The following is a 20,765-nucleotide window of genomic DNA, read 5'->3' on the forward strand; positions in this document are numbered from 1 at the left end:
GAAAACTCAGAAGCTATATTGCACGACTGTTTATGGATAATTATTACCTTATAAACAGGTCCGTAACCCCCTTGTCCTAGTTTATTGGATACAGAAAAGTTATTTGTTGCACAAGCCAACGCATCCACGTTAAAGAAGGGTATTTCTAGTTCTTCCTTCAAGTCCTTGTTATTTGATCTTCTCTGCAAATTACCTGTCATTTTTCCTGTCAACATAACTGTTATGCTTGTTGAAAAAATAGAAAGAAAGACGAAGGATCTCTATTTGCTGCTAAACTCAAGATTTTTATAGCATCAAACACAACGGGGCTTGGAACAACTTACAGTCACACTTACATTACTGAAAATCAAATTTAAATTTTTTTTTTAAAAAAAACCCAATCTTGTTATCTAATGGTCCAGGACTGGTCCAATAGGAATACGTTACCATACCCAATCTTGTATGGTGTGAATACTGTTAAATAATACATTTACTTTTGTTTTATTTATTAAAGGTAAAATAATATTTTCACTTTAACCTATATATAATCTCTTTGTATTTAGGTTAACTCAAGCACTTTATAATAAACAGATTAATGAGAATTCTAACATCCTTCTCTTATATGTTCGTTTTTATTTTATTTTAATCTAAATTAACTTAACATGGTATTAGAGCTGATTTTATGGAACAAGACTTTATCCCAATTTTTTTTCTGGAGTGATATTTTATCTTCCGCTTCTGCAAAATCTGGTATTTTTTTTCTTTCCTTCAACTTCTGCAATTTAATATTTGCGTTCAGTTTCTACAATTTGTGTTGTGTTTTGGAGTAATCGTATAATTTCGAGAAGATATTTGTTTTGCTTCTGCGATATTTGTTCAGTTTCTGCAATCTGGTACTTTGTCTTTCATTGCTTTTGCGTTCTGGTTTTGTTTGTTAATTATAGCCACCGAAAGAGATGATTCGCTTCAGTCTGTGAGTGTGAGGTTGGATGGAAAGAATTATTCGTACTAGAGTTATGTAATGAGAAATGTTCTTAAGAGTAAGAAGATGCGGGGATATGTTAGTGGAACTTATGTGATACCCAAGAATACTGAGGAAGGGGATGTTGTTTTGATAGATACATCGGAAGCAAACAATGCAAATATTATTACTTGGATCAACAATTCTGTTGAGCATTCCATAGGTACGCAGTTGGCGAAGTATGAGACAACAAAGGAGGTTTGAGATCATCTGCAAAGGTTATTCACGCAATCAAATTTTGCAAAGCAATATCAGTTAGAGAATGACATATGAGCTCTTCATCAGAAGAATATGAGTATTCATGAGTTTTATTCTGTATCTTTGGGATCAATTAGCCCTTACAAAATCGGCAGAATTAAAGGCATGTGGTGCCTATATTGAGCGTAAAGAACAACAACGATTGTTATAGTTTTTAACAGCACTTCGCAATGATTTTGAAGGACTTAGAGGTTCAATTCTGCATCGTTCTCCACTGCCTTTTATTGACTCTGTTGTTAGTGAGTTATTGAATGGAGAAATACGTATTTAGTCTTATTCTAAAAAGAGAATTCTTTATGCTTTAAATCCTTTTGTACTAGCAGTACCCTCTAAGCCATTCTCTAATAATCATAATAAGCCTTACACAAGAGTTGGCTTCGATGAGTGCAGTTTCTATAAGCAGAAAAGTCATTGGAAGGCCTAGTGTCCCAAGTTGAGACAACAGAATCAAGTTTGAAAGCATAACAGTCAGTCACAATCTAATGCTTATAGACTACCTCAGGGTTATAAGCCACCACACCACAATATTGCAGTAGTAACTTCATCAGGCTCTATCACCGATCTTAGTACTCTAGCTAAGCAATTTCAAAAGTTTCTCTCCTTACAGCCATAAGCAATGTTCGCTTCTCTTTCCATATGTCAGTTGCCTCATAGTTTCTTAAGTATGTCATGTTCTAAATGGGTCTTAGATTCTGGTGCTTCACATCATAGGTCTCTAGATTCTTCATCTTTTACCTTTGTGTCCCCTTCGCCTTCCATTCCTGTTATGATTGTTGATGGCACTCTCATGCCTTTAGCAGGTGTTGGTTCTATTATCATACCTCGCTTGTCTTTCTCTAATGTTTATCTTATTCCAAAACTCAAATTGAATCTTGCTTTCGTTGGTTAATTATGTGATTCTGATGATTATTTAGTAATTTCTTCTTCTTCTTTTTATTGTGTACATGATCTGCAGTCTCAAAAGCTGATTGGGACATGCCATAGGGAGATTGAACTATATATTTTAGACGAGTTAAAAGTGTCAATTATTGCTACTACTACTACTACTACTACTACTACTGTTGATTTGTCTTCTTTTCGTTTGAGTTCTTCATCTTCTAGTTTTTATTTATGGCATTCTCATCTAGGTCATGTTTCGTTTTCTCGTTTGAGATTTTTGGCATCCACAAGAGCTTTAGGAAATTTACAAACTTGTGATATTTTTTATTGTAGTGGATGTAAACTAGCAAAATTTTTCGCTTTACCTTTTATTCGAAGTATTTTTATTTCTTTTTCACATTTGACTTGATTCATTCTGATGTATGTGGACCTTCTTCTATTACCATAAAAGGAGGGTCTCGATATTATGTTTCATTTATTGATGATCATACTCGTTATTATTGGGTTTATTTAATGAAACATCGTTCTGAATTCTTTGAGATATATACTGTAACAGCTTGACCCAACATGCTGTATCTTGTCCGTTTTGGGCCTTGCCGCCCTCACGGTTTTGTTCCTGATGACGCGAGCCCACTTCTGAGCCTGACTCCCCAAAATACGTACAACATGTTAGCAACCAGCACTACTAATAAGGCCAGTTACCAAACCCTCACCCGCCGATGTGGGATATTACAATCCACCCCCCTTAAGGAGCCCGACGGCCCCGTCGGCACAACCGGACAGCCAGTGAGGTCAGCTCTGATACCAAATGTAACAACCTGGGCCAACATGTTGTATATTGTCTGCTTTGGGCCTTACCGCCCTCATGGTTTTGTTCCTGGTGACGCGAGCCCACTTCTGAGCCTGACGCCCCAAAACACGTACAACATGTTAGCAACTAGCACTACTAATAAGGCCAGTAACCAAACCCTCACCCGCCAATGTGGGATATTACACATATTGTCAAAACTGCTCGTTCTCTATTGTTGTCTGCTTCTGTTCCTAGTGAGTTTTGGGAAGAAGCTGTCCTTACTACTGTAAGTTTGATTTATACCATTCCATCGTCTCATAGTTTGGGTTTGTCTTCTTTTGAAAAGTTATATGGGTGTGTCCCTGATTATTCTTCATTTAGAGTTTTTTATTGTATTTGTTTTGTTCTTCGTCCTCATGTAAAATACAGTAAATTGTCCTCTTGATCTGTTTTTTGTGTCTTTCTACGTTATGGTGAAGGTAAAAAGAGGTCTCATTGTTTTGTCCCAATAACTCAGAAACTTTATGTGTCTCGTCATGTTGTCTTTCTCGAGCATATACCTTTCTTTTCTATTCCACCCATTACTCATAACCTAACTAGACCTGATCTTATTCGTATAGATCCATTTTTTTAAGGATTCTGATAGTTTATCATCTCAGGTTCCTAGTACATCTAGTACCTCAGACACTTCTCTCCATGTTCAACCAATTTGTACTCATAATTCTGCAAGTATTGACACTTTACTCTCCAGTACACCTGAAGCTCCATTCTTATCTGCAACTCCTTAAGTTTTATCTGAGATTATGGATCCACCTCTACGTCAATCCATATGCATTCGTAAGTCCACAAAACTACTAGATTTTGTTTATTCTTGTTATTCTTCATCATTTACTTCCTTTTTAGCTTCTATTCATTGTCTATCTGATCTCTCTTCCTATAAAGAGGCAATTCTTGATCTTTTTGGCAGTAGGCTATGGATGAGGAACTTTCTGCTTTGTATAAGACAGATACTTGGGATCCGGTTCCTCTACCTCCTGGTAAGAGTGTTGTTGGTTGTCGTTGGGTGTATAAGATCAAGACTAATTCTGATGGGTTTATTGAGTGATACAAAGCTAGGTTGGTTGTAAAAACATACTCTCAACAATATGGTATGGATTATAAGGAGACGTTTGCCCTTATTGCAAAAATGACTGTTATTCGTACTCTTATTGCAGTAGCTTCGATTCGTTAGTGGCATATCTCTCAACTTGATGTTAAAAATGCCTTCTTAAATGGAGATCTTCAAGAAAAAGTTTATATGGCGCCCCCTCCTGGTGTTTCACATGACTCTTGATATGTTTGTAAGCTTAAAAAAGCATTATATGGTCTCAAACAAGCACCTTGTGCTTGGTTTGAGAAATTCTCTGTTATGATCTCGTCTCTTAGATTTGTTTCTAGTAGTCATGATTCTGCTCTTTTTATTAAGTTCATTGATACAAGTCGTATCATTCTATCTTCATATGTTGATGACATGATTATTACTGGTGATGATATTGATGGTATTTCAGTTTTGAAGACAGAGGTGGCTAGACAATTTGAAATGAATGATTTGGGTTATCTTCGATATTTTTTGGGTATTGAGGTAGCTTCCTCACCTAGAGGTTATCTTCTTTCTCAGTCAAAACATGTTGCAGATATTCTTGAGCAGACTAGACTTACTGATAACAAGACTGTAGATACTCCCATTGAGGTTAACAGAAGGTATTCTTCTTCTGATGGTTTACCTTTGACAGATCCTACTTTATACCGTACTATTGTTGGGAGCTTGGTATATCTCACCATTACTCGTCCAGATATTGCATATGTTGTTCATATTGTTAGTCAGTTTGTTTCTTCTCCTACTATTGTTCACTAGGCAGCTGTTCTTCGTATTTTGCGATATCTTCAGGGTACAGTCTTTCGGAGTCTTTTATTTCCATCCACCTCTTCCTTGGAGCTGCGTGCATACTCTGATGCTGATCATGGTAGTGATCCCACAGATCGCAAGTCTGTTACCGGTTTCTGTATCTTTCTAGGTGATTCTCTTATTTCTTGGAAGAGCAAGAAACAATCTATTATTTCTATCCTCAACCGACGCAGAATGTCGTACTATGGCATCTACTACCAAGGAGATTGTTTGGTTACGTTGGTTACTTGTTGATATGAAAGTTTTCCATTCTCATCCTACTTCTATGTATTGTGAAAACTAGAGTTCTATTCAGATTGCTCACAACTCGGTTTTTCATGAGCGAACAAAGCACATTGAGATCGATTGTCATCTTACTCGTCATCATCTCAAGCATGACACCATTACTTTGCTTTTTGTTCCTTCCTCCTTGCATATTGTAGATTTCTTTACCAAGTCGCATTCCATCTCTCGTTTTTGTTTTCTAGTTGGCAAACTCTCGATGCTTGTAGTTGTCACATCGTGAGTTTGAGAGGAGATGTTAAATAATACATTTACTTATGTTTTATTTATTAAGGGTATAATAATATTTTGAGTTTAACCTATATATAATCTCTTTGTATTTAGGTTAACTCAAACACTTTAAAATAAACAGATTAATGAGAATTCCAATCTCCTTCTATGATCATTTTCTGTTTTTATTTTATTTTAATCTAAATTAATTTAACAAATACTTACTGTTTTTCTGCTGCTTCTTTTTCCAAACATACAAGACCAAGCATAAGCCAACGAACAGAATCCCAGTAGACAACACAGAGCTTACTATGATCATTTTCTTCACTTTGGATTTGGTATTAGCCTTTGCAGAGCCACCGTTATCTATAACATGGTACAGAAAAACTGGTGTTAAAAAGAGGAAATGCCAATATGGCTGGAAAGTTTTCTTTGGCCATATATCATTCAATTTCAGCTTTCTACTCATTTGTTATAAAACAGTATCATTTTGGGTAGGAGAAAACCAATCCATCATGTTACCATCACCAAGTCATGACTAATCTAGCTGTGTATAAGGGAAAATTAATAGCTTGGTTTGGATTCGCTAAGAGACTAAAATAGAAGGAAACTCTGTTGCTGAGAGCCTTGCAAGGAAAATCAATAGCTTGCTAGTTTTCTATCTGAATATATTTCGAATTTTAATAATAATAAAAAAACGACTTCTCTAATCTGAGGATAAATTCATACCTAGTTCTGATGCAGCCATCCGTATAAAAATGTCTTGCTCGTTTTGAAGGAAAGTTCTCATATCTATCAAATCATTGAACCAAAGCAAGCAACCACTTCCTCCATCCCTGATGTCCAAGTTTGTATACGCAGTACAGCTGCAGTTCTTCAAGCATGTGTTCTTGCACTCCTCCAGGTTCATACTCCTGTTGAACCATGATTTTCTTGTCTCCGGCATCTTCAAACCTCTGAGCTTCCGAAACCCATCTCTGGAACAATTTAGTGCTGTCTTTCTAACGCAACCGCTTGACCAATCTGTCTTGTCCCAGTCTCTTGGAACTTTTGGTACAAATCCGTTCAAGCAATTACACACTGGAGAGTTGTTAATGCTACAGATACCATTTGCGCCACAGAGTGCATAACGCTCACAATTATCTGTATTTCCTGTTTCATAAAGAAACCAACTTTGAGTTTGCTCGATCCAGAGGAGGTGCTGGATATCACCACTCTGACTTACGAAGACCCTCCAATTCCTTGAGTTATTAAGAAGATTTTCTCTGAAAAATATCTCCTTATCATTAAAAACAAATTCAAATGTGTACACTGGATTTGGTTTTAACCGAGGCAAGCCACTGAGCCCCAGACCATTCCATGGCCCACTTCGATACTTCACAGTTGAATCTTCCAACACTGCATACTCCGGATATCCATCAGGAATAAGGATTATTGAAATATTACCTCTGGAAGGATCATCTGGTGACTTCCATGATGTCAAGTGCCAGTCCATGCCAGTTATTATATTCCGTCCTACCTTCATGCCCGGTAATAGTGTGTTGCCTGGATAATCAGAACTCTGCCACAAGGAATTCTCCATGTTATTATCACCCTCCTCTTTCACAACAAGGTTTCCTGAATCCAAAAGCTGCGCAACTGGATTCCTAGCAGGTGTTGATGTGTTGGAAGACCAAATGATGCTTCCACTACGATTGAGAAGAACAAGAACTCCTTGGTTTGTAAGCCTTACAACACCTGATGAATCGTCAAGTGGAGTTTCTCTGTTGGCAACCCAAACAGCTGTCTGGACAGATATTTTGCCATACCATATCCCCAAGTATCGGTTTTTGGATTTCCCGGGGCTGAAAAATCCTAATTCATATGTCCCACCAGCTGAAACTATAGTGTCTCCATCTCTAATGAACTGCGCTGTGTTTATGGTGTCAGTAGGTGTGGCTGTTCTTACAATCAGAAATGAAATGAAGCAGAAAACAAGCATGGGGATGGAATCCATTGCTGGTCTCACTTCACAAGGAATTGCCTATTTAACATCACAATTAGTCTACGGGGAGAGCTAGCAATGCTACGCTACATAGGTAAACGCATCTCTTTTCCATTGCTTGAGTTCGTTGAAAATTATAGCTACCCAACCTTGAAAATCTAGTGGAAAAAATTATAGCTACCCAATCTTGAAAATCTAGTGGAATCATGGAAGTGGCATACCACCAGACTATCCATCAATCAAGGTCATTGTATGCATTGATGATTATATAATAATGATCACAATTGCTATAAATATATTAGCAACTCTTAACAGAATAACAAAGAATTCAAACATTTTTATTATTAAATAAATACAACAATATCAATAACACTCATAGAAAATTTTATATCATATTAATAATAATAGATTGCGTTGCAGTTTAAAGTTAAACACGTTACAAATACCAAACTAAGTATATTAGTATAAATAATTTAATAGTGAAATTAAAAATGACAAGACATGCCAAAATAATAATAATAAAATATATTTTGAGTGAAAAGTTGAGTCAATAAATCTAAAGAAAGTTAATGTGATTGTCTGAAAAGGGGGCCTTATTATATACTAATAAATCATATTATATGAAATGAAAAGGTGCATTGTCCGGATAAGAGCTAAGAAAGAAAATTCAGAAACGCAATGAAAAGGTGCATATTATATTACAAAATGAAAACGACAGAAAAATTAACAGTAAACCCGTGGAATGAATTCATGTACCAGAAGAATCCTAAGCATATTACCAGCACTGGCTAATCCAACTATCCAAGTAGCTCCTTCTACAATCTACTTGTAAATTTTTTGTTGAAGCCTATGGAGAGAAGTAAAAATGAGAAGTTAACTTGCCATAAATTGAAAATAAACCAAACTTGAATTGAAATTCTTTGTTGTGGCTTAGAAAAAAGCAGGGATAATTTTAGACCGTCTCAATTGAAGGATTTTGGTGGGTGAGGGCCAGGGAAAACAATAGAGGAAGGAAGGATTTTAGGTTGCTGGTGTGGCTATTGTCTTTTTAAATAGGGATTTATATCTCTAATGGAAAGCGACAAAATTTTCTTAAAAAAAAAAAACTAAAGTTGGGTCTAGTTATAAAATCTTAAGACTTTTGCAGGGGTTTTGACCCTAACTAAACTCCCTCGGCTCCTCTACTTGTGAGAAGTTGGTCACTCATATGCAAACCATACAATTCTCGAAAAGACAAAAAATCAGATTTGAAAGTGTGACATAGAGATAACCTTGAATCTACACACCAACACTATTGAAATCTGATACCCCCACCCAATGAATGACAATTCGCGAATAAAAAGTATAGAATGACATCATGAAGACAGTTGTTCTTTGATAAGTCGATTCAATTCTTTAAAGAATTAAAGTATGAGAGAAAACTCACCCTCACACACTCATGAAGAGAGATGAGGCAATCTAAATTATTATTAACTAGGGATTTATATCTTTAATGGAAAACGACAACGTTTTCCTTATAAAAAAAAAAGGAGTTCGGTCTGGTTATAAAATCTTAAGACTTTTTGATGCGAACCTCGTGATCACGCAACCCACACACAAAGACACCAATTCTCGGAAAGCCAAGTGAATCAGGTTTGATAGGAGTGTGACACAAAGATAACTTGTACCTAGACACCAACACTATTGGAAATGGAAAACCCGTGCCCAATGAATATTGATTCGCAAACGAGAAGTATTAGGATGACGCCACAAAGTCAGTTGTTCTTCGATAAGTCATTTTCAGTTCTATAGAGAACCAAGGAACGGAGATTATCCCACCAACACATAACAAGTGCGGCAAAGAAGTTTATTGATCTGAAAATTACGTAACCTTACATGTTTGGTTATGCCTTTATTTATGCTAACTCTAGACTTAAAGAAACCCTAATGGACCCCCCTTAGGTGGACTTATATGAAACCCACTTACAATTGACCCAAATAAGTAATAATAACCCAAAAACTAAGAAGAAAATAATAAAGATAATAAAAATCTGAAAATTACCTTCCTAAATATGCTAGAATCAGATTTGTCACCCTTAAGAAGTCCCAAATAAACTAGGAGAAATCTGATTTGGAAAATTTGTGTTGCTGCCCCCTTTGATGTCCTTGATTAGCTTGAATTTCCTTGTTTCACTTGAACAAATAAGAAAACAAATTTCCTCCTTTGTTGCTGATTTAATTACTTTCCATCCTAGGTTAGGAAAAGAATTAAATAATCCTCCCTTCTTTAGGAACAAGATCTGGCCAACTTCCTTACTTAATTAGAAGAATAAATTGCTGACTTTCTATCCTTGTAGCATTAGGAAAAAAAAAGCCTAAGAAGGATGGTATGGGGCCGGACACATCAACCCCTTGTTCCACACAAATTGGGCTCTTCTTGGACCTGAATTAGATGAATTAAAGGCTGTCCTTCATGCTCCTTAAATTTCCCAAGCCTCTCTAGGTCCATCTTGCTCCATATGTTCTGAACAAGCCCATTCAATGCTTCTTTAAGCTTATTTGCCCTGGCTCTTGTAATTGGCCCAATTGGCACGTCTAATGGGTCATTGGCATGATTACGCTTGGTGTTGGGCTGAGCATCCTGAAAACCACCATCACCAATATCACCATTTAAATCAGCATGTCCCTCAACATTACAGAAATTTTCCCTTTGGCCGAATTGGCCCCTAGTTCTATTCCCAAAATCCCTTCAGTTTCTAGGCTGCCGAAAACCTTCCTGATGGCACATGGCCTCATCCTCAAGACCACCATCACCAATATCATCAACGGCCTCCTCAAAATCCTCATAATCAGCCCACCTTGGCCTTTTGACCCTACTGCCACTGTTTGCTTTCGGTTTAGCCCCTAGCTTCCTCACGTCTTGGGTGTTTAGACCAGCTTCATTACTACGTTTCTCCACCCTATCAAGTCTGTCACACACATTCCCCATCACAAAATTCATCCTCTCCATCATCTACGTCATGGCTTGCATTTGGAATTTAAGTTCTCCCTCGGGATGGGTTGGTGTGTTGTTTTGATTTGACATGATAATACCTGTAAAAATTGGTTAGTAGTAAAAAAAATATCCTCACGTCGCTCGTGTTTCGCTCAAACACTCTTAATATCCTCACACCTCTCGTCTCACCTTCTTACGGTTCTTGCAGAATTGAAACCAAAACCAAATAGAACCAATCTTAGCAACGCAATCCAAATATGTATATATGACTCAAGAAGCAATAAAAAAACAACAAAACAAGCGAAAACAAAACTGCAATGATAGTCTCGCGAGTAGCAAGCGAATCTATCCGAAATACGAATGAAACTGAAGACTCGAATAAAAACAAAAATGAAATATGAAAAAATGATGAAAAAACACCCAAATATATTGGATATGTTGAAAATATATTGCAAGAAATGAAAACAACAGAAAGAAAGTGAATTTCAAAAGTTGACGCAAAACAAACTCGTTTACGACGAGTTAAGTCTGAATCTGGAACCTAAAGTACATGATGTCCAATTGAGCTGAAATTTCAGATATAGTGCGATATCAACCCAAATAGACAGAATATAAAGTTTGAACAATTTATAATAAGGTTTGATATACTGACGCAAAAACATTATGAATCAAACCTGATTATACCCGAAATTGAAAACGAAAGCAAACAATCCAATTGACCCCAAAATTAATATATGGTGCGATTAGGACCCCAGTAATCAGAATCTCAAATTTGAGCTAATTCAGAGCTGATTTGATCCAATTTTCCCTTGTTTTGTTTTCTGCGGCAGAAACCAATAAACATCTTTTTGAACGACTTTTGTTTTTCTTGCTTTCTTTTCTTTTTCTTTTTTTTTATGCTCTCCTAATATATTTTGGACAGTAACCAAATGAAATAACTAAATTGTTTTATTTTTTTTATGTGCTGCAAAATCAAGGACAAGAAGAAATTGGACACTGAGGAATTTTTTTGTGCAGAATCAACAAGAAATGAAAATTTCAGAAGGATATAACCTAATTAATGGAGCCAAGCTCTGATACCAAATGATGCGAACCTCGTGATCACGTGGTCACGCAGCCCACACGCAAAGACACCAATTCCCGGAAAGCCAAGTAAATCAGGTTTGATAGTAGTGTGACACAAAGATAACTTGTACCTAGGCACCAACACTATTGGAAATGGAAAACCCCTACCCAATGAATATTGATTCATAAACGAGAAGTATTAGGATGACGCCACAAAGCCAGTTGTTCTTCGATAAGTCGTTTTTAATTCTATAGAGAACCAATATTTTCTTGTCTCCGACATCTTCAAACCTCTGAGCTTCCGAAACCCATCTCTGGAACAATTTAGTGCAGTCTTTCTAAGGCAACCACTTGACCATCCTGTCTTCTTCTAGTCTCTTGGAACTTTTGGTACAAATCCATACAAGCAATCACAAACTGGAGAGTGGTCAATGCTACAGATACCATTTGGACCACAAAGGTTATAACGCTCATAATTATCTGTATTTACTGTTGCGTAAAGAAACCAGCTTTGGGTTTGCTCCATCCATAAAAGGAGCTGGAGATCACCATTCTGAGTTGCGAAGACTCTCCAATGCGTTGAGTTATTGACAAGAGTTTCTCTGTAAAATATCTCCTTATCATTAAAAACAAATTCAAATGTGTATATTGGATTTGGTTTTAACCGAGGCAATCCACTGAACCCCAGACCATTCCATGGCTCAGCTCGATACTTCACATTTGAATCTTCCACCGCTGCATCCTCAGGATATCCACCAGGAATAAGGATTATTGAAATATTACCTCTGGAAGGATCATCTGATGACTTCCTTGATGTCAAGTGCCAGTCCATGCCAATTATTCTATTCTGTCCTAGCTTCGAGCCCGGTATTAGTGTGTTACCTGGATAATCAAAACTCTGCCACAAGGAGTTCTCCATGTTATTATCACCCTCCTCTTTCACAAAAAGGTTTCCTGAATCCAAAAGTTGTGCAACTGGATTCCTAGCAGGTGCTGATGTGTTGGAAGACCAAATGATGCTTCCACTACGATTGAGAAGGACAAGAAGTCCTTGGTTGGTAAGCCTTACAACTCCTGACGAATCATTAAGTGGAGTTTCTCTGTTGGCAACCCAAACTGCTGTCTGGACAGATATTTTGCCATACCATATCCCCAAGTATCGGTTTTTGGATTTCTCGGGGCTGAAAAATCCTAATTCATAGGTCCCACCAGCTGAAACTATAGTGTCTCCATCTCTAATGAACTGAGCTGTGTATATGGTGTCAGGAGGTGTGGCTGTTCTTACAATCAGAAATGAAATGAAGCAGAAAACAAGCATGGGGATGCAATCCATTGCTGCTCTCACTTTGTCGATGGAATGAAGAGTCATGACTGCCATGTGTTTATACAAACACTCATTCCATTAGCTTTTCGTGATTTGTTGCCAAAAGGGATACGAGATGCACTAACGGAGATCAGTCATTTCTTCAGAGATATATGCTCCAGTAAGTTGAATGTTGATCACATTGAAAGGCTTGAAACAAATATCGTCAAGACAATATGCAAACTTGAGATGATATTCCCTCCATTATTTTTTGACTCAATGGAGCATCTACCCGTACATTTACCGTTTGAGGTAAAAGTTGGAGGACCGGTCCAGTACAGATGGATGTACCCATTCGAGAGGTTAGGTATTACAGGAGCTATGTAATTCATAATTAAATGTTTTTTTATTTTTTTAATTGATAATTTTTATTAATTCTATATATATATATATATATATATATATATATATATATATATATATATATGCAGGCACTTGTTCAATCTTAAAAAAAAAGGTTAAGAACAAGGCGCATATTGAGGCGTCAATATGTGAGGCTTATATTGTTGAGGAGATCTCAACATTTATCTCATATTATTTCGAACCTCATTTGAGAACGAGGATCAACCGTGTTCCACGGCATGATGATGGTGGTGAAGTGTCTTCAAGTGGGAACTTGTCAATATTCTCCAATCCTAGACGACCCACACCTAAAAATGTCGTGAGGGGAAGATATTTGTCTGAAATAGAGTTCAAACAAGCACACAATTATGTTCTATTTAACTGTGATGAGCTAAGACCTTTTATTAAGTAAGTAGATGTTCGACTTAAACTTTGTCAAGAGTGTACTATTTATGTTTTGTGATACCATAAACTCATATAATTTGGAACAACCTTGCAGGCAACATCGACGATACTTACTGTCCAATAACTCACAGCTGACCAAATCCTAGATCTTTCAATTACAAGATGAACAATTTGCCACATGGTTTAGAACACATGTAAGTCCTATCACAAACTCATTATCTCTTACAATGTAATTAATTGTATGTCAATATTACATAATATCCGTTTATTGATTATTGTTGTATTTAATTTACAAGGTTTATCAAATGGGAGGTAGTGCTGCTATTTCACTGTCTTTACTAAGCCTGGGCCCTAAAAGAAAAGTCAAGTGCTATGACGGGTATTTTGTCAATGGATATGTCTTTCATACTGAAAAATACGGGCATGGAAGAAAGACATACAACAGCGGTGTTTGTATTAAGGGATCGACTTCTAGTGAGTTTGAAGTTGACTACTATGGTAGATTGGAAGAGGTCATCGAACTGCAATATCATAACGAGCAAAATAGAGTGTTTTTATTCAAATGCTATTGATATGACACAACTGACAAAGGAATCAGAGTAGATCCTTACTATGGTCTCGTTGAAATCAACTCAAAAGCTAGACACCGCAACGTAAACGACGTCTTTGTTTTTGCAAAGCAATGCCAACAAGTTTATTACACATACACCCCTTCCTTTAGAAAGGACCGATCAAGAGTTGATTGGTTATTCGTTTTAAAACAAAACCCAAGAGTCGTGTCGAGGTTGTTCAGGATGAGAATGAAGACACAAGTGTGATAGATGAAGTCTTTCAAGCTAGTGAGTTGGTTGAACCATACCGAGTTGCTCCTTCGATTGACTTAGAAGAAAATTCAATTTTTTGTGTTTTCAACGATAGTCTTGTTGATGTTGACGGAAAGGAGTTGAATGCTGTTTTGAGCTCTACTAGTGGAAAAGAGAATGTTGTTGAAGAAGATGATAACCACATTAAAGAGTGCGATGAAGCTGATGATAACAATTCAATTGAGGACGAAGATGAAAATTTTGACTAACTAAACATGTTGTAAAGCCTTATTTTTGTAATGTAATATTTTGAAACATGAAATATTTATTCTTCTTTAATTGTCAGCTCTTGTTATTGTACTGTGTGTGCTGTAAGTTTGCAATTCAAGATTTTGTGAAGGGGATACACAAAAAATAAGAAATTTTGACGGCTACACTGACAGACTTTAACCCGTCGGTATTTCACAAAGAGTTGAAAAAATTTTACGTGATTGTGCCACAATCACCGACGGACATACCGACGGACTGCAACCCGTCGGTATTTCACAGAGAGTTGAAAAACATTTACGGGATTGTGCCACAATCACCGACAGCGTCACCGACATATATCACCGACGGTTTACGCACATCCCGAAGCGCACGCATGTCAGAGGCGTGGTCAATCGGCACAATTACCGACGGATCGAAAAGTCTGGCGAGATTTTTGAATTTTTTTGGTGCGAATATCAATTAATTATTGACGGTATTACTGATGGAATTTAATGCCACCGACAACAATAAATGTTCGTCGGTAATACAGTCGGAAAAATTGATATATAAAACCCCCCTCCCCCATTTGGTTCATTTTTTCCCTCGGCTCTTCATCTCCATTTCTCTTCTCCTCTCCGTTTCTATTTCGTTTTTGGAAGAGATTTTATTGTTTTGGTGGTAGTTTTAAACATATTAAAAGGTATGTATTCTTTTTTCTTTATCTTTGTATTGTTTTTATTTTAATTATGATTATTTTTTTTGGTGTTCTTTGTTTTGTGTATTGTTTGTAGATAAAATCTTAAAATCAACACACTATTAAGGTAAGCATTTTTTATTCCTAAATTTATTTTGAATTGATGTAGTGTTTTTTAGTTTTGTGTATTGTTTGTTTTGTTTTTAGGTTGTTTTGTATAGTGTTTTTTAGTTTTTTCATTTTATTTATTAATTTTATGATATTATTGTTTGTATTGCCATAATTGTTATTGTTGAATTTATGTTTTAAATGTTAATTAATATATAGAATTAAATTTAATTAGTTTATCTTAATTTAGGATATTATTGTTTGTATTGCTATAATTGTCATTGTTGCATTTATGTTTTAAATATTAATTGAAATATAGAATTAAATTTAATTAGTTTATCTTAATTTTATGATATTATTGTTTGTTATGTTGTTTATTATTTTTATTAATTTTAATTGTTATTTATGAATTTGTATTGATTTTAGTTGAAAATATATAGATGTTGAATTTCTATAGATGTTAGGTTGTATATGTTAGGTTGTATAGAGTTGATTTTGCAATATTTGTAGGTATGAAAACTGTGGGTAGTCTCTAATATAGGGGAGCTGCTGTCGAATTTTTTTAAATGATTGAATTTCTATAGATGTTAGGTTGTATATATGATGTTGCTGGAGTCAATTGGTTTGTGGTTATTGTAAAGATTTGCAGGTTTGAAAACTGTGGGTAGTCTTCAGTATAGGGGAGGTGTTGCTGATTGTTTTTTAAATAATCGAAGTTAATTATGTAATTATTCGTATAAATTTGTGTAGATGCGTAGAATGAAATCTATAGCACGTCGTCAGCAGACGGTTGCAGATAGTTCTTCTAGCAGCGAGGAGGACGTATCCTTAGGTGCTGATCACGGCGAGGAATCTGCGCCAACTTGTGATGCTGCCTCTTCTAGCGCGGTTTCACAGCGCAGAGGCGGTGTGCCTTCATAGCGGGGTCAATTCACCCGCAAGTACCAGGCACAATGGAAGGATGACCTCTCAATGTAAGTTTGTTTAGGTTTTAGTTTTTTTTTATACTTATAACATAATTTATGAACAACTAATTAATATTATTAATTTTATTTAATTTCAGGTTCACAAACATTGAGGCTGCAAGGGCTATAACATTGGCGTTTAAATCGTCGATGGAGATTCCATTGTTTCAATGGAGCCAGATTTCCAAACATCCTGAGTGGAAACCTAATATCGATACATGGTTCAAGCGATTTCAGGTCAGTGTTAACTTTTAATTTCCAGCTTATTTTTAATAAATTATTTTTATAATTTTATATCTTGTACTATTTTTATTTTATATGAATTATTTATATATACAGAACAAATTTGAGTGGGATAGGGAGAACAACAATGTTGTGAGGAGGGTATGTGAGAATCACGCGGCAACTAGGTAACTTCAAAAATAATATTTATTTTTGTTTTATAATTTTATGTTCTAAATTCTAATTTGTTACTATAGAAGTAGGTTGCATGATTTTTGGTATGACACCCAAAAAAAATCAAAAAGACATGTGAGGGATAACGGTCTTGAAGGATGGAATGAGGTGGAGGTTTGACGGGAATTCAAACCGCCATTCATCTCAGGGGACATATGGACGACATATATTGAGCACGTGACTTCAGAGCGGTTCTCACGGCGCTTACAGTCCGGCGCCAACAACCGGAACCGGCAAATTCATGGTTCGGTGACCACGCACACTAGCAGATCCGTCCCATTCAGCGCACATGGAAAGCGGATGGTAAGATTATTTTTAATAAAATATATCGTTAATTAATTTGTCATTCTTTATAATATATTTAACTTGCAACCTATTTTTTCCTTACAGGCTGCGTCTCTTGGACGTGAGCCGAGTCCAATAGAGCTATTTGTAGAGATGCATGTGCGGAGTCAAGACCGCCAAAAAGGGGTGCAACAGTTCGTGGACAATCGTGCTCAACACTTCGTGGTATGTTCGTTCATTCATTTTATTTTGTAAATTATTATTTTCTTGAATTGAATATGATGATTTTTTAAAAACATTTCAGGAGACCTATAATAGCCGGTTGAGGAAGAGATATGGGGACAATCCTTCGACCCATCCAAATTTCGATCCAGATTTGTGGATGGAGGTGGGATCGTCTGGTGGACCTGAAAAAAATCAGGTCTGCGGGCTCTCCAACACTACGGCCAAAAACTTACGGTCGGCCCGTAGTGTCTCAACCGTTGGGAGCTCTCCATCAGTATCGAGCACCCAGTCTGAGGAGTTCATTGCCTTGAAACAACAATAACAACAACTCTCGATGAATTATGATCAGCTCCGTCAAATGGTCATGGAGATGAGATCAAAGATGGCTGATGATACATGTGCAACTCTTTTTTGGCCGTACAGTCCCGGGAACAACCATCCTCCTCCTCCTCCTCCAGCTCTGCCGCTATTCTAGTTTAATTTTATTTATTAAACACATTAAATTTGTAATAAACATTTGGATGAATATTACTTAACATTATTTTTATATTTTTAATGTTTAATCTAATTTTATTTGTTTATTAAGCTTTTTACTATTAATAAATTATTTAAATACCTACCGACGGCTTTACCGACGGATAACTTCCGTCGGTATTTCACCGAGAGTTGCCAAACAATTACCACCCATGCCATAATTACCGACGGAATATTTCCATCGATGTTTCTCATAACTATTACCGACGGACTATCCGTCGGTACTTACCGTTGAAAATTCAGATGGGTGTAGTCCGTTGGTAATGTTCTCGCGGGAAAAAAAAATTGTCGTGCGTATCCATCTGTAAGACCGTCGGTGTTCCATCGGTGGGTGGTTTTTTTATTTGTGACAGAATTAGCGATGGAAAGGGGAATTACCGATGATTAGTATACCGACAGACAAAGGCCGTCAGTGAGACCGTCGGTAATAATTTCACCGACGGAGTTCATGCCTTACACCGATGGAATTATTCCATCGGTAAAACTGTTTAATGTTGTAGTGCGATATGTATCAATTAACTCATGATTTTGGAAGACATTATCTCTCGTAGTTACTTTATCATTACCATCTTGAACAACTTGGACATGAAGGAGATTTAGTTTTCACTACGAATAACCAATCAACTATAAAACGATCCTTTCTAAATGAAGGAGTTTATGTATAATAAACTTGTGTCCATTGCTGGGCAAAAAAAAAAAGACATCGTCGACGTTACGAAGTATAGCCTCTATATTAATTTCAACCAAACCATGGTGACGATCTACTCTTATTCCTCTATCGATGGTATCATACCAATAATATTTGAATAAAAATATTTTATTCAACTCGCTATGATATTTCAATTAAATAACCTCTTCTAACTTTCCATAATAATCAGCTTCAAACTCATTAAAAGTTGATCCCTTAACATAAACTCCATTATTATAGGTCTTTCTATCTTGACCATACTTTTCAGTATAAAGGACATATTCGCTGATGAAATACCTGTTGTAGCACTTGACTTTTCTTTTAAGACCCAAACAAAGTAAATTCAAATTATCATTAGCATTAGCATTCTCTCCCAATTGATAAACCTAATACATGATTATAATCATTAACAGTTAAAGAGAAATATTTAATGAAATTATGTTTTAATAGAAACATTCTATCCCATATGGAAAATTTGAGATTCAGTCATATGTGAATTTTGAGATAGTAGAAATTGGCGATGTAGCCTACGATGAATTTTCAATCTATTAGTTTATGAGAGTATAAGAGAAAAAATATTTAAAAATAACGTGTTAATATTATACTTACTAAATAAAAGGTCTCAATTTATCATAGTTAAATAGCACAAAATTATATACATGTCTATATTCAATTTTTATCAAGTATTTTTGTAAAACCCCTGGGCGAAAAATTATAAATTGACTAGTTTCATGTAAAACAAAAAGAAATTTTTTTTGTAACTCTTGATCGGGTTATCAAAACATTCTGAAATTTTGCGTGGAGCCTTCTAATATAATTCCTTAGCTTGGGTTAAAATTTCAAAAGTTTTAGAGAAATTCGGAAATTTGACGAAAAATCACAATTTAACTAGTTTTATGTTATTGAACGTAATTTTAAATCCGATGATCAGAGTGAGCTGAAATTTTATGAGGAAACTTAAAATATATTGAATAAAATCTGGTTAAAATTTTAGGATGAACGGAGCTCGGTAGTGCTAGCAAAGAATAAGGACCGTCAAATGGAAGCAAAAAGACTCATTAAGGGTAAAATGGTAATTTGCCATTAAAAATAAAACAAGGCAGCCCCTTTTCTGTTATGAACTGCCGACTGGGCAGTAACAAATGTGAAAAGAAAAAAAAAAGAGAAGAACGTGAGAAATTAAGAGAAAAACAAGAAAAAGTGAGAGAGAGCTTTGAAACTTGTAAGATTGAAAGACTTGGAACATTAAATTAAGGAAGAATCAAGTGAAGGAAGATATAAGAAAGGTGAGGAGGGCTGGCCACACTAGGAGGAGAAGAAAAGTTGGGAGAACTTAGATTGGTAAGCATGAAAAGTTTAGATTCTTACTTGAATGAAGTGTTTTTGGGTTTATTTGAGTAAGTTATCAAACAATGACAATTAAATTTGATTTAATTTCTCATAATCTTGAATTTTTTAAATTAGAGTTCTTATGAGAATTTGAGGATTTTGAGAAAAATAGTAAACATGATGGAATTGAGGTAGAATAGTATAGAAATAGTGAATGTAAGTAGTAATTAAGAAAGAAATTGAATAATTTTGAAGAAAAGAACTTGTAATTAAGGATGAGGAAATATAGGAATGAGGTTTTGATTGTTTTATGTTTGAGAAATGATGTTCTTTATCTTAAAAGAAGAAAATTAATTAAAACTATATGTTGAAAATGAGGTGACAAATGAATGAAAATTTTGGTGTAAATCCCAATTAAATAAAAGATATTACGTGCTTCAAATTTAGGCACGTAGGAGAAATAATAATGGATTAATAATGTAGTGCAATCTGATTGATTCAGGAGTTGTACCGAGAGCAGGGCATCAAGCAGGAGGAGCTGGGCCATCACGAGCAGACGGAAGGTGATTCATCACTTTCTTTTAAAATTCAAAGTTTCATTATTAGTTATGAGTTGTTTATGACATGTTGATATGGAAGAAGTATAAGAAGAAATTGTTGGTATTATAATTGGGATGTCGGGTAGTTAGTATGGAATTACTGGTTAGTATGAATTACCGGTTAGTATGGAATTACCGGTTGGTATGGAATTACCGGTTGGTTAGTATGAATTACCGGTTAGTATAGAATTACCGGTTTGTATGGAATTACCGGTTATATTGGCTATTGATAGAGAATAGCTGGATGTTGGGTAATTCATATGGAATTACTGGTTTGATTGTTGGGTAATTCGTATGGAATTACTGGTTTGATTGTTGGCTATTTAAGAGGGT

At 35.8% G+C, this 20,765-nt stretch overlaps 1 protein-coding gene across 5 annotated transcripts in view; it reads right to left on the reverse strand.

Annotated features, from left to right (window-relative positions):
- LOC18110799 (G-type lectin S-receptor-like serine/threonine-protein kinase At4g27290) overlaps positions 1 to 20,765 on the reverse strand; it is a 133,606-nt gene that overhangs the window by 50,920 nt on the left and 61,921 nt on the right. For 2 of the 5 annotated variants that reach the window (XM_052456583.1, XM_052456582.1), the window contains exons 2-3: positions 5,590 to 5,730; positions 48 to 205 (exon numbers count right to left, since the gene is read on the reverse strand). In XM_052456583.1, the coding sequence (XP_052312543.1) occupies positions 48 to 205; positions 5,590 to 5,730 (299 nt within the window). Of the gene's footprint in view, positions 1 to 47; positions 206 to 5,589; positions 5,731 to 6,093; positions 7,633 to 20,765 lie in introns of those variants that run through there. The other 3 variants (XM_024610838.2, XM_024610840.2, XM_052456584.1) reach the window with 3 other exon arrangements.

The sequence above is a fragment of the Populus trichocarpa genome, chromosome 10 (genome assembly GCF_000002775.5).
Source record: "Populus trichocarpa isolate Nisqually-1 chromosome 10, P.trichocarpa_v4.1, whole genome shotgun sequence".
In the NCBI taxonomy this organism is placed as follows: domain Eukaryota; kingdom Viridiplantae; phylum Streptophyta; class Magnoliopsida; order Malpighiales; family Salicaceae; genus Populus; species Populus trichocarpa.